The sequence below is a fragment of the Mixophyes fleayi genome, chromosome 5 (genome assembly GCF_038048845.1).
Source record: "Mixophyes fleayi isolate aMixFle1 chromosome 5, aMixFle1.hap1, whole genome shotgun sequence".
NCBI lineage: Eukaryota > Metazoa > Chordata > Amphibia > Anura > Limnodynastidae > Mixophyes > Mixophyes fleayi.
In genome coordinates, this window is record NC_134406.1 from 69,355,940 (window position 1) to 69,371,808 (window position 15,869).

Below are 15,869 nucleotides of genomic sequence, written 5' to 3' on the forward strand. Positions count from 1 at the left end.
ACAGTGCTCGGATCCCGTTCGGATCCGCACTGTTCGGGTGGGCTCGGATTAGCGGAATCCGAGCCCGCTCATCTCTACTTAGAAGTGAGAAGTCCTGGAATCAAATCCAACTTCATTGGTTCAGGCTCAGGTACCAGAATAGAAGAAGTTTAGACAAGATTTAAGTGTCAAGATATGGCCAACTTTTATACGTAACAAGTGGTGCCGATGCCCTTTGCATCTCCATTCTTCTCTCAAATAGTCTAGGATCAATATGAATACTTAATGCATGTATCAAAATTGTTGAGAGTTTCAAAAACAAACTGAACTTTTATTTGTTCAGATAAAAAAAATATGAAAACGACGTCTATGTGATAGGCATTGTAAATGGTGTCAGCTACCCACCTGCAGAATTCGGCAGCACAGCCTGCTACTGCATGTCTTCTTTGGTAGACAGTTGTAAAGTTGGCCTCAGTTGTGGAGCAACTTTGAATCACCAAAAAGTATTTTCATTTCATAATTTAAATCATCCAGATTCCCTAATTTAGGAATGTAAGGTAGATGCCCAAAATTCTACAACCTTTGTTATCCATTTTGGAGCAGAACTGGGAAGATTGTAGATAAAAATGTAATCTGCACAAATCCCTGGTAATGTCATTTATCTCCACTAAACCTTAGAGAGAGAGAGAGAGTAATAGGCTTCCTGAGGTGTTAAAGCTGTGGCAGTATCAACGCACAGGTCTTGAATCTGGTATTGTTCTTAATTTATTTAATCTGTTTGTAAGTATTTATATATTTGTGGTGGTTGTTCTATCCTATGCCACTTCAAACATTGTAGCAGCAGATGAAGATTAAATACAAAAGGTGCTCCGACCCTGCCAAAATATACGTTAAAAGTATTCCAAATTAAACTGTACCTGTGGAGGCAGATATATTGTGGGCTAGAAAAAAAAGATTTTTGACCAACACCGTTTCTCAAAAGTTATCAAAAGACCATTCAAAGCGAAGATATTTAAGTAATTTAAATATCCCTAAAATCTCCATCTGCCATGACTGTTCTTAGAAAACAGGGACAGCTCTCATTTCGAAGGGTCGAGGCAAAGTTTTGCCACGTGAAAGCTACCTTACTTCTGTATGTAGAGGTAAAGACGTATGTAAACTCCTGTCATCACACAACATTTTGAACAGCCTTGTATTCAGTGGTTGTGACTTGATAAAATTAATTATTTTCACATTTTTGTCCAAGACTTATTTTAGGCAAGACAGTATTTTTTTCACAGCATGGGCACGGTGCTGAAAGACGCAGTGGCTACTGCTGCATTCCTTGACTTTTTGTTTTATTTTTGAGATAACACCGGACATCTTCCCAGTCATGGCCTTCACTCCGTCTTTGCACTTATCAATGCAGTTTTCCTATGGTATGCCCTTCACTGTGAAAAAATGTGTCTATTAATTAAAAAATGTGTGCGCCACTTGTGCGTTTTTGCAGGGAACATCACACTGTTTGGCAACACATTGCCACAAATTATGCATTGTGGTTTGTTGTCACTGGTCTCAACGATCCCAATAGCCAAGTAAGAATTGTGGTACTTTCTTTCTACTGTTCTTTTCCCTGTGACGCTGGTCTCCGAAGACCTAGGAGGCCGTTCAACACTTCAGAAGTCTCTGGTGCACCCACTGTCACTGATTCGTTCAAAAACCCTTCATCCTGTCCAGCAATTATACCACTAACAACGGCTCCATCTTCTTCCACGCCACAATTGAAATGTAATGTTCATATCAGCTGGTAAATAATAATAATAATAAGGGCAAATATTAAAAAAAGTGTAAATGTTTACAATGGACTTGCTTAACGAAAGTAGTAGTAAGTGGTTGCGCAGGATTTAGTCCTACCACTGTTTCAGTCATTGCAAAATCGGTAACATGAATAAACATGGCAAACAAACCAAAAATCGCCTGGATTTCAATGTTTGGATTTTTTTTTTTCTATGTTAAGTTCCTCAAATTTTCAGAAAATAGACAAGAGTATATTTTAATAATATTGTAGTATGTAATAATCTTTAAAATTGCAGCTTTTGACTTTTAAAATTTTTAAAGCCGCCATCACTACTATTGTATTTAACAGAATGTTTGGACATACCTGCTAGCTGTTGATGCTTCCACGGTACTGGAGGTACTGTGACGGAGGTTTTGACAGTTTTCTTTAAGGATCCAGAATTCAGCCCTGATCCATTGAAACAAAAACGATGATGTTTTCTGAATCACTACGTAGGTGCTCCAAAAACCTGCAACAGACAGGCAAAAGCGTAGCGTGGAGCCATGGCACCCGGAGCAGGCTCATGTCACGCCCTTCCCCCACCACACACACACACACCATATACATATACACTTATCACTTCTCACCAAGAAGAGGACAACAGCACCTCAGTTCTAGTCTGGAGAGGCGGAGCTTCCTATATGATTGACATGCTGGGACTCCGAGGCTAGGAAGAAAGGACTGAGGAGAGGAGAGCACACTGCCTGCAGGAGCTAAATTAATTTCTACCCAATACTTAAGCTTGGTACACACTACATGGTTTTCGTACAATAATCAGCTCAATCAGCCGACATACGACCGTTCGTTCAAAAGTCGGGTCAGTGTGTGTAGTGACACGATGGTCGAAAGTCTGCCCAAATGGACGATTGTCGCCTCGTTTGGTTGGTCGTACCGTTTAATATTTTCGTTCCAATCTCGTTTCCATTGTGTAGTGTGTATAAACTTCCAACCGATGTGTACAAAATTGCAATCATTGCTCAGAACAACATGGCTGTAAAAAGTCGCTAAAGGGACGTCCGCTCTTCCCTTTATCGTCTAAAACAAGGCTAGTGTGTATGCAGTCCATGGACCGAGCGATCGGACCATCGATCGCATGTAAAATCGATCGGCATAAAAAGTTGGTGGAAAATTCTATAGTGTGTACCCAGCTTTACCTATGCATAGTTCATGACAACACATATTCACAATATTGAGATCTTTTTATTTATTTTTCATTCCAATATCTTTGTGGGGAGCACTTGGAGCACAGTTTGGGAGCCGATGTCTTAGAGCATGAAGTGGCTTCTATTTTTACCGTATAAGTATAGGTGATTCTGTGATACTTATGTATGGGAGAGCCAAAAGAAAATGGCATTTTTATGATGCTTGAACTAGGGGCTCTGTCCTTGGCAAAAGAAAAACCTTGATTTGTTCCAGATAAATGTATATCTGTAACATCCCTATACCTAAGCAAATTTAACTTGCACTTATATGTGTGTCAAAACTGTGATTGTGGCTTTGCACCATCGCACAGGCACACCTAAAATGACCTCCATCAGGAAACACAATGCCCCGCCAGCTCAAGCACTGAGCAATAGATGTTCAAGATAAAGTTTGCCATTCTCATTTTGGATGCAATAATACTCTCTGGATTGTGCTCTGATACGTAAGCATGAGGTGTAATCAAGAATTTAAAAGCTTAAATTATTCAAGCACAATGCTAGTGAAATGCCAGCACTGCGCTTGAGTTCCACTTCTTGTAATGCGGAACATTATTTTGCATGGGTAATAATTTATTTAAATGGGAAAAAAATGTGTCCTTTAAAGGCATGCAGACTGTCTACAGATTTTAAATGAAGACACGGGTGAGCTTGTGTAATATAGACAATGACCGATCTAGAGTTTCATTTATCATTGATAACAGATTATTATACTTACAAAAGAAGTACATATTCGTGTGATTGTTAATTCCTAGGGAGCCATGAAAATTTAAGTTGAGACTGTAGTAGAGACTGGGAAAAACGTGCATCTTGTGCCTTCCCAATTGTCGCTGCTTATCCTTCCTTTTAGTCTAAACAATCAATGCAAACGTGCTGTTAAATAACAGGAATTAATGTCGTGGCCAAGCATGTTCTTTCCTCTTGGGATCTAGCTGTTTTCTACATTGATTGTCTGATAAACCTGAGGCTGAAGACACAACCAAAACATTCCAAGCTTTAACTCTATGTGACATTTTATTTTTTAGTTATATGACATAAGTTTTTTAAGTTGTGTTTGACTAGTGACAAAGCCCTTACTGATTTAATTTTTCAAAAGTGGTTACAAACAGACATGTAAGACGTGATGTGAGGGGGGGGGGCATATAACTTCTTGTGACTGTCAGAGCATTAGAATTACAAATTGGCTCCAAATATTTAGTTTCCACCACCTCCTGTATGTTGGCAAGTTTGATTTGGGAGGGGTTAGGTAAACATATAGTCAAACCAAGCACCTAAATATTATCGACAGCACAGAGTAGTGATACAAGGTTCCTGTCGAACTCATGTGGAAAGATTGTGTTGTCAAAAACACCTCTAATTCAGATGTAGTGTATACAATTTGTTCAGCCATTTCCTCTAGAAAGATTGTTTGGGTTCTAATGCTGAAGCACTTGACATTACTGCTGCACTCCATTTATATGTAGCTACTTTTACCGACAATTTGTATTACCTATTGCGTATGCTAGTGACATTATGTGGTTGTCAAGTCACAAGTTTAGGCTGCTTGCCCCAGAGGTGCAACAGTTCCAAATGATTGGAAACAATCTTTCTTGTACTCTGTATGCCAATATATAGCTATATATTAACCTGTGATTAGTGAGGATGAACGATGTACAATGTGACCTATAACTGACCCTCAAACAAACTTGTGCAGCTGTGGCTTAGATTATTTGAATTTCACTGCTGTGTTTGGTGGACTCAAGGTTGAGTACCTAGAATTTATTGAATTAAAATGTTTAATCAATTTAATATGCTTGTAGCAGATCTCTAGCATTGTTGCAGAGCGCTTGTGGCAGTTATGTGAATCCACTGAGTCAATGTTGGAGCCATGCAGTCTCATATACACAGTAGAACTCATTTAAAGTAGGATGTACCTCACTTTGTTGTGTAAAATATGTATTACTTTCCTGTGCATGTGTCAAACATGCGTAAACATACGTCTGAGTATAGACTTTTGCGTATCGTTCACTTGCATTCCCTTACATCTGGAGAGGCAGAACTGAGGCAGGCAGGGTCTGCCAAGTGTTCGGTGTGTCCATGTAATTGCGGCTTAATTAGACATGATCGCATCCGCGGATAAGCCTTTTAGGAGGTGTATCACTTGCTTGTACTAGAGGGCTGGGGCAGCAATACGCAATGGCGATGACTTTTCGCAACACTATCTAGCTGCTTCTGATTGGTTTATTGTGTATTGACCCCTCCAGTACTTCAGTCATTAGCATTTCAACTATATTATATCAAGTCACGACCATATTCGCCGAACTTACATGGTGCTTCCATTTGGACTACTGCAAGGAAAGAAGATTCCTATTTGATATTTAAAAGGAGAAAACAGATGTTGAGATGTCTGTATTTCATTACATGTTATATGAAAAATGCAGCCGACATTTATTAATAACTGCCCAGACAATATTCTGTTATTATTTTGTACAAATATGGTAATGCATATTGTACATTTATTAATAATACTGTCAAGCAACATGTCTACGTTTTTGTGGGGTGTAAGCATTGGTCAAAGTGGAAATTTAGAAGTGGTGTTATGGAAAATGAAAGTGAATTGAATTTGATAGTTTTACAGTGAAGGCAGTGGGAGAGGTGGCGTTATGCCATACCTCAGTATACCAGCCCAAGTGTAAGTATACACACTTGTACGTCCGTCATATGTCTGGCACACATGCTAGTGTCTTAAGATGCATCAACATAAACATGTAAGTACGCATTTCTCTTGTGCGTCTTTTCTTTGTACATTGGATGCAAATGTGTCTACCGTCAAATGAGCTTCAGAGTGATTGGGTCATTTTGAAACAGCACAATGCGTTTATTACATTCAGTTCTATGTTTCGGGAGTGCTGTGTGTCTCAAAAGACCTCAATTCATCTGTTTTCCTCCATTGACTGGCATGCTGAAAGCTGTGGTTACATAACAGCTGTGAAGCCATGGGTTGCCTTTCCAAGTCAGGAGCATTAAGAGAACTCCATGAACATTGTTTTGAGTTAAATATTCTTGTGACAAAATCCAAAATTCCTGAGCTGTGGGCGTTTTCCTCAGCAGCCAAAGGGTTAAGAAGTACAGACATTCCATAGCATGCAGTAACCATGTAACTGTACATTAGATGTATTTATATTCCTTGTCTAGTTGCACTATGCAAAATAATAATCTTTACTAGTGTAAATCACCCTGCCTAGGTGCATATGTTGATAATCAATCTAGAAAGGCTTTATATGTAAGTAGCTTGTCAGTGACATGACCACCTACTAACGTGTCACTTGCTGCACCATAGTCTCCAAAAATGATATTTCCTGATGCCCTGAAATTAGACATCTTATTATAACATCATATTATCTGGAATCTAGATGTTTTCCCCTCTCTGTCTGTCTTCTAGGAGCGGCAATTAAATTTGCATTTTGTGTGGGATACCTTTGCATTCTGTGTAATAGAATATGTGTCAAACTCAATGGCATGATAAAGTAATCTCATATAATACTGATGAATATTTTGTTCACACTTGCTGGTTTCATGCAATGTCTTTTTTTCCAGATGGATAAACTATTGCCAAATGATTTCCTGCTGTAGGCTCTGTATTGTGTATCTCTTTACCATGCACTATTTCTATGGACTGGATAAACTGGCTATTAAATTTAATTACAGCCCGAATGACTGCACATCTTGATTTTTCTTTCCCTTCCCTGATCTCATTTCCTCTTGATGGGCTGCATTTTGCCCAGGTCTTTCAGGATTAAATAAAATAAATCTGAAAAATGTACAGGCTCGCTTACTGGGAGGAATGGCTTAAAGGGCACAGCGACGGCTGTTAACCTGCTACCCTCAGACTCTAGAAAAAGCGTTTCGGCATCCAGAGCTTTGCATTGATAAATCTTGTGACAGAGGAGTCCTTAACCTGCACACTCTCATCACAAAGCTTTGATTTTTATCAGCTGCCATGACCAGGGTATTATATGATGGAAATGACAGGTTTATTCTCAGCAACAAAGAAAAAGTAATTGTTAGTGAAGCTGTTTCAATACATCTGATCTTGACATGACAAGACCTCTAACAGCTACACATAGGCACGTTTATACCTAGTGCCATCATAATCATAATTGGCCCAATATCTAGAGCACTTAGTCACACAGATAGATGGTTCCTATTCTGTGCAACTTAACTGCCCAGCTCCTGCTAACTAGCGTTCCATACAGGTTCTTATACTTAATAAGGCATATTAAATACCATGGTGCAAATAGGCCACAGCCCACAGCAACCAGACATTTGAAAATTGACTTAGCGTTCTCTCATTATTTGTATTTACTTATATGTGATTCATTTTCATTTTTAAAAAGGTTAATTGCTTAGTTTAACTGGCATGTAATTGAAAGTACTCACTGAAATATGTTTATTTGGTTTTACAAGTTTTCCATGAACACAAGATGTGGTATGTTCGGTTGCTGCAGTCTCCATGTTGTACGACCTGCGGACAATACATTCACAGAGTTAGAGGAGCCACTAAGCTATTTTCTGCTTAGGTGCTATATGTACATGGTATAGCACACTGATTCAGTGGAAAGATGTTAGTAAATTTATCAACACATTTCATAAAATGGCATAAAAAGTTCAATTATTGTGCAGCATTGCAACCAAGGAATTTGCTTTATTTTCAAAAACAATGATGCATAAAAAAGACCTTAGTTTTGGGGTTTTTCTCTTGCCACTATAGTAAATATAGAAGATGTGTAATAAGCATTGTTCTTCCTTTAGTGAATGTGGCTTTTGAAACTGTCGTTAATCTTGTTTCTGCAAACTACTTAGAATGTTTTAGCTACTTTGTATGCTTATTCTATTACTTTTATATATTTGCATTTTTGCTATAAGATTCTGTCTTCTTCAGTTTTCTTTTCAGCATAGTAATCACTCTTCTGTCATAACTGCCTGACTTCATAACAGCTGGGACTGACCCAACTTCAACTGCCCCAACCCTCACCCTGTGTCTCTTTGTTCCCTTTCAAACATTTTTATGAGGTGGCTATATAGATGTATGGCACATGATTTCTTGCTTCATCTGATTTAACTAAAAATGGCCATACAATAAAAAAAGCTGTGGAGTTTCTCTCTAAGAACGAAACAAAAGCATTGGAGGGCCACCAATTGGACTTCTCTGTTTCAGCTTGAAATCTCTCTCTTCTCTATGTGTTAGTATTGGGTTCCTTTATATGACATATGTTTCACTTATTACCTATTATCATCAAAAATATTCCATGGTGTCAATAGTAACTGTATGACAGCAAAAGTATAGGCCCTCCAACTGTGTAGAAAGATGACTAGCTTTAGAGGTATAAAAGACTGTACTAAAACATTTGGGTACGCCTGGTCGAATTACAAGGTTCACAGAATTTCTAAGTGAAAATTAGTTAACCTCTGAAAGTTCCAAAAATATGTATTTTTATACATTTATCCTCTATCTGGGCTGGAATCCCAACTATGCTGTCAAACAAATACCAAGGTACCAATCCTGCAAATGAGGGCTACCTAGACCCTAGCACTAGCTTTGACTCACTGGATGAAGAAGACATTGTTAATATCACCCTAAGGTTGCGTCCCACCACCTGTGATCTGGAACCAGCTGCATCAAACTTACTAATAGGGTGTATTGATGTAATTGGTCCAATATTTGGAAAAATAGCACAATGCTCTTTGCAGACATGTATTTTTTCTGAATCACTAAAGGAAGCTGTTGTCAGACCCTTCTCAAAAAAGCCTTCTGTAGACCCAGGCTGTATGACTAACTACAGACTGTTATCAAACTCTCCATTTCTAGAGAAGGTTATTGAGAAAATGGTTGCAACCCACCTGGAGACATGTCTTATCCTGAATAATGACTGAAATGGATCATAAATACTGTGGGTTAGCAGACAGAACTGAAACAGCCCTGGTGCGTGTGCTTAATGATCTTCTTGTGGTAAGAGACAGAGGTTATTGCCTAATCTTAATCCTCCTGGACCTTTCTGCAGCATTTCATACAGTGAAATATGGGATACAAATAGAGTGTCTGAGGAATTCCTGTGGACTGGATGGCACAGTCCTTAGCTGGTTCAAATCGTTTCTCACTGGCTAGTCACAGAGAGTGTCTTCAGGAGTACACTAATACCACATTCATACTGCACCAAAAACCTGGCTTTTTGTTGGGGCAAGTCCTTACGATCTGGGTCAAAGTGCGGTATGAGTGGTCCCAGATCTAATTCCCGGGTCTGCCCTGGGAAGCCTGCTCTATGAGTGGTGCGACCCTTTTTTTCAATCCGGGTCTCACCAGACACAATGTAAAAGTAAAAAAAAGTAAAAAAAAAAACATCATAAGAGGAGCCAATCAGAGCTCCTCTTGTGATGTTGCCATGCAGACCCGTGTTCAGTATGTCTACCCGGGATTTTGACTCCGGGAGGAGCCTCTGTCCCCCGGCAATATCCAAGGTTCATACACCCGGGATATTGCCTGGTTGGCAGTATTAACGCGGTATTATCTGCACCAGTGCCCCTACTATGCAGTGTTCCACAGGGCTCTATCCTATCTTCCATGCTATTTATAGTATACATACTACTACTGAGTAATCATCATGGCCTGGACTACCACTACTGTGTGGAAGACATTCATTTATACCTGTCCATAGCACCAGGTATTAAGAACCCAATACCAAGCTGATTTCCAAGAGTGAATGTGTGGCAGTTGGCTGAGATTGAATCCTGATAAAACAGAGGTTCTTGTAATAGGAGATCAACGCCACATAAGAAGATTACAGCTGTGCCAACCACCTGGGAGTAAGTTGAGGGTTCGGAGGTGCAGAACTCAGATCATGTGCGGAATCTTGGTGTTGTACTTGACTGTGGCTTGACATTTAAACATCAGGTTTCAGCCATGAATTTGAATCCTTCAGAAGATCTTCCTATACTTATACTTGTATTTGTGTCCTCATGTTTAGACAACTGGTGAATCTGTTTTAAAGCCGTACACAACCAAGGACCTGGGTACTTGGAGCAGCTTCTGATTCCCTACTCTCCCACTTGCTCACTTCAATCTACAGATGAAGGACTGCTACTAGTTCCTAAAATATCTCATAATTAACTTGGGGCACGAGCTTGTAGATTTGCGGCTCCTATGCTCTGGAACTCACTGCCTCGTACAGTCCGCCAGACCCCCACTTTAGAAATCTTCATCTTGTTAACTGAAGCTTTTCATGAATGCCCCTCATTTATATGTTTGTTTTGTTAGATGCTTTTTAATTAATAACTGTAAAGTGCTTTGATTTCTATTGGGAGAAAAATGCTATATAAATAAAATTAGAAGTAGTATTAGTAATAGTAGTAGTATTATGTTCATGCACAATTGCAATTTATTTGATGACTTTGACAGATTGAAAAAAAAAAAATGATATGTGAATCTTAGCGGTTAGTGGGTTGAGGGGCTATATTCCCATACGGTCTACGACAGGTCAGGATGGACAAAACAAAGAATTTATTTTCATTTGAACTATGAAGAAAATAATATTTTTTGTTTATTTGTTGAACTTAGTATCTGTGTCTTTTGTCCTAAAACTAATGGGGTGACAAAATGAATTACCCCTGCCTCCACAGACCCGGAGGGTCATGAAGAGCCCCAGTGCTTTTCAGTGTGGGGCTGAAAGCCTCTAGAGGGTGCGTGTATGCTGTTTCCTCCTTGGTCTCCATAGAGGTACCTGCCCTGCGCTGACCAGTCTGTTTTTCACTATAGCAGTGATACACCTCCATTTGTTGTCTCCCTATTACAGTGGACATCCGCCCAGGCTGTCTAGTGATGGTGTTGATCATTATTATCATTGCTTTTTAAGGCGCCCCAATGTGCTCCGTAGTGGGGAAACATGACATACATAAAACAGGGACATATAAGGTTGGCAAGACAAATAAATGCTGATTAAGGATTTTTACTTAATTAGTAATGTAGGTGCAAATATTTAGTAGCACAGTACTGTTCAGCAGTGATTAGAGACAATGGGCTAGATTTACTAAGCTGCGGGTTTGAAAAAGTGGGGATGTTGCCTATAGCAACCAATCAGATTCTATCTTTCATTTATTTAGTACCTTCTACAAAATGACAGCTAGAATCTAATTGGTTGCTATAGGCAACATCCCCACTTTTTCAAACCCGCAGCTTAGTAAATCTAGCCCTGTGTGTATCAGTTGTAGTTTCTTCCCAGCTTTGCATTGTAGACAGTTTATGAAGTAAGCCTTTAAAATGATGCATGTGCTTTATTAAGTGTATTTACATTATATAAATATGCAAGTAAACATATGTTGACACACTAAAATTTCTTTCTGTCACTGCTGAACTTTATGAGATTATTGAACATTTTTGGCACTTAATCATGGATACTGTTGACATCTTTATGAATACTGTAATGTATATGTGATACTCAAATACGAAGACATTGCTTTTGAGCAGAGCAGTAGGGCTAATGCCATTCTTTCTTTGTGCCCACAGAATTCCAGCGCTGATCACCGAGTGAGACTAGACCTTGGGCTGTGGGACAAATTTAGCGAACTTGCAACAAAGTGCATTATTAAAATAGTGGAATTTGCAAAGCGATTACCCGGATTTACCAGTTTGACCATTGCAGATCAGATCACTCTACTTAAAGCAGCATGTCTGGATATTTTGGTGCGTATTAACCTTTTATTTGTTGTTACTAAACTTCGTTGGCTATTGACTTTTTATTATGTAGAACGATTTTAAGTCATATGGCAATTTTTCTTTTTTAGACTGTCTGCTTCTGCAATAGTTCTTCTACATATTCACTAGTGAGCGCAAAGTGAACATTTAGAAAAATATCAGTGTATAATTCTAAGAGGGAAACTGTACACTGTCTAAGAAGTAAGAGTGACAAAAAAAGAGTTTCCCACCATGCTAAAAGCAATTACAGTATTGAATAAGAGTTGATTGAGTTATTGCTCGTCCTTTACAAGTACAGTATATACATTGGGTCTGATGCTGAGTTGGGAGAATATGTGTCCAAAAAAAGATGTAAAAAGACACAGATGAAATGTGTGAAAACGTGTTTACACCCATATGATGAGTCAGACGCATCTGGAGATGCATCCAGCTCTGCACCAGCAGCATATGCGCCAGGTTTATGTCAGGCATACATCAGATACACTGACACCCACCCAGGTCATAAGCTCTAGAAAAAAATGTTAACATTTGTTTTAATAGCGAAAAATGCTTTCACTATTAGGTTTTATTTAAATAAAAAAAACCTCCTTAGTACAACATATGTAATCTTCCTTATCATGTATGAAGGAAAGTAGCAGCAAATTGATTCTAAAGTATGCACACAAAATCATGCAATATAGGCATGAGCAATGAATAAAGCACTCACCATCATCATCATCATCATCATCGTCGTCGTTGTGTATTTGCACCAGCCCTCAGGCACCCACAAGTGATACTGCAACTGGCAGACATATCTGCAGGTTTACCTCTGTGGCAAGTGTGCAAACACGCCCTATTGTACTCTGATTAAGTTTAACTACCCCTTCTCACCCATTCAACCGTCATAGTGTATGGAGGTATAAGTGTCAGATCTGCATGTGTAGCTGTACACTGTTTTGTGCGTGTGCACAGTACAAATTTGTGTGCTTTATGCTAAATAAATAGGTATATGCCCATCTCAGCATCAGCCCCATTATGTTCATGTACAAATGTCTTCATTTCACTTTTGCCCATTTGAGAGTATCTTGTGTGTCTAAGATGAAAAAAAAAACAGTACAGTGCACTAACTGTGTCTGTGCCGTGTAGGGCTGGATTTAGCATTGGGGAAAGTAGGCCTGGCCCAAGGGCAGCAGAGCCCGAAAGGCAAATTTTTCCTTTTCTATTTGCCAAAGAAAATTATTTGCAAAAAGTTAATGTATAAGAAAAATCAACTGATGTGAGTTTAACTAATGTTAAATGAACTGACTTTAGTAAAGTTTACCCGAGAAACATGATTTAGCAGAGAGAGTGATGAACTGTGCAGGGTACTGCTACTATGCTCTGTCTACAGGGCTGTCAAACTGTTACAAAATATTTTTTTTGTTAAAGAGTTGTGGGTAGTGAATAGGACTTTAGGGCAGCAGTGGTTGTGTCCCCAGAGACACCAATCCATCCCCAATCTGTTGTTTAAATACCCTGAACTTGCAGATCTTGAGCAAAGAAGATAATTATATCTTACTTGTCCATAGGTGTTGTAGATGCCGTTGCAATTAGATGCACATTTGTACCAACTTCAACTATGACACCACAATATGGGATAGTGCTCATGGATATCTTGTATGACTGTACACACTAAAAGTTGTCCCTTGTTCTTCTTTTCTTCTTCCATAATCTGCTCTCTCTCTCTCCAGCAATGGCCCCAGTGCTGACAGACAGAGCTCAGTGTTGCCCGCACCCACAGGTACAGCATACCTCCCAATGGTCCTGATTTTGGGGATACACCCTGATTTGCGGACCACTAAACGGACGTTTTTAACAGGAAAATGTGCAGAGTTTTACACAAAATTGTCCATTTGTGGTCGGCGTTTTGGGCAGAACAGGGAAGAGGCTTATTTTGTTCCGCTTTCGGGATTCTAAATGTTGGGAGGAATGTTACAGTAAGGCAACATTGAACAACCACGAGACAAGAGGGTAGAGACACCGGAATTTACTGTATCTGTACATACACATCTACAACTTAGCACCACTAGCTACATCTTTCAGTAGTATGCTGCATTTTAGCTGTGGTACAGTGTAGACGCCCCATTATGTATGATTATCCTAGATGTGTGGCCAACAGCATTGCAAAATATGTTGTAGGAATTGAGTTTGCTTCTGTACATCACATAATGTACCTAAATGACGACCTGCTTTACTACCATATCTATTATGACCATCATTTGCAATCTGTGATTTCAGAGCCTCTGTTGGAATTCTGCATTGTCATCATTTACATGTAGTTATGCTCTGGTCCCCCTATTCATGGCAGATCTATGGTATGTTTTAATTTCCAATTGGATTCTCCTAGAACAGGTAAAGGCAAAGTAACAAAATAATTCAGAGTACAACTGGAAAAAAGCTAAAACAATTTAAGACAGATCTACTAATAATAATGATTTAGAACCCCTGAGGTATCCTTTAAAGTAGATCATAGCTGCTATTATTAATCATGCTGTGGCTTCCTTTCAGTGCATACTGGCTGTGTTGAACTCCTCTTTATCCCCAGTCAGGAATAGTAGTGAATAGCCTCTCATGTATGACATTGATTTATAGCATAAACAGAAGAACAGAGTAAAACTGCCCTCTGTTCTGCTGAGGCTGCCCTGAGGTTTCTCTCCCTGTGAATTCATTCATACTGTACTCTCTTATCAGAGTTGCTTGTGTGTGTGGTCTCACTCTACAAGTCATAACTATATATCACTGATTACATGCCTGTCATTATTACACTATTAAGATAAGTCACTGCCGCCTCCCTCCTAATCCGGTACACACGCTGTGATTTATTGAGGAAGATTTTTTTTTCTCTTTCCTGGTATTCAGTATATTAGTAGTGGTCAACACCCCATAATATCATTCACACAAAGTCATTGATCACATTAACTAAGTCTACACTGTAATGTTATATCCTAACTCTAATGTCTTCTGGATTACTAGTTCTTAGCAATTCAGTAATACAGAAACCTGTTTATTTTATTTGGGCATGTACTTATCTGTCTGTCTGCGGCTATTGGTACACCCACTTGAATGACTTAATTGTTTTAGAAGTATTCAGTAGTTGAATGCGGTATATGTTATCTTTATAGGTTATCATGTAATGGATGATGGAGATAATATATGTGGAGAAAATAAGTGAAATACTGGTCCTGTTAGTTATAGTTGAAATACTGGTCCTGTTAGTTATAGTTGAAATACTGGTCCTGTTAGTTATAGGTGAAATACTGGTCCTGTTAGTTATAGGTGAAATACTGGTCCTGTTAGTTATAGGTGAAATACTGGTCCTGTTAGTTATAGGTGAAATACTGGTCCTGTTAGTTATAGGTGAAATACTGGTCCTGTTAGTTATAGGTGAAATACTGGTCCTGTTAGTTATAGGTGAAATACTGGTCCTGTTAGTTATAGGTGAAATACTGGTCCTGTTAGTTATAGGTGAAATACTGGTCCTGTTAGTTATAGGTGAAATACTGGCCCTGTTAGTTGTAGGTGAAATGCTGGTCCTGTTAGTTGTAGGTGAAATGCTGGTCCTGTTAGTTGTAAGTGAAATGCTGGTCCTGTTAGTTGTAAGTGAAATGCTGGTCCTGTTAGTTGTAAGTGAAATGCTGGTCTGTTAGTTGTAAGTTATATACTGACTTAGTGATACACAACTATGTAGTCCTGAAGCTGGTTGGTTAATCGCATACAATAAAATTACCTGTGGGATAGAGGATTAGTAGTGAAACATGTTTTAAGAGGGTGCCATTTGTTTCCTGCGTACAGTATAATCATGACCATTCTTTGTGGTATTGTAGAATTTATAATGTACGTGGAACCAGAGCTGGATTAATGTAATGGGCTTTCTGGGCTATAGCCCAGGGGCCTCACACAGCTGTGAGGCCCTAACAAAGATTTTTCCTTAATAGTGCTGGCAATCGGGTCGGGGGCGGCCCCATCCGGACTGTCACTGCCGTTGCATTCCATTCATTCTCGTTAGGCAGGCACAGCTAACAGCAAAGCTGTTGCTGTTAGCTGGCCAGGTAAATGTTTTTCTTTATATTAGGGGGGAAGGATATATTGCGGCAGGGGCCTTTACATATTACTGGGGGCCTCAGAGTACTCT

General features: G+C 39.2%; 1 protein-coding gene across 10 annotated transcripts in view; it reads left to right on the forward strand.

The window, feature by feature from the left end:
- The window catches only part of RARB (retinoic acid receptor beta), a 546,477-nt gene that overhangs the window by 493,881 nt on the left and 36,727 nt on the right, over positions 1–15,869 (forward strand). For all 10 annotated transcript variants that reach the window (XM_075212344.1, XM_075212345.1, XM_075212348.1 and 7 more), the window contains one exon: positions 11,531–11,707. In XM_075212344.1, coding sequence (XP_075068445.1) covers positions 11,531–11,707 — 177 coding nt within the window. The remainder of the gene's footprint in view (positions 1–11,530; positions 11,708–15,869) is intronic.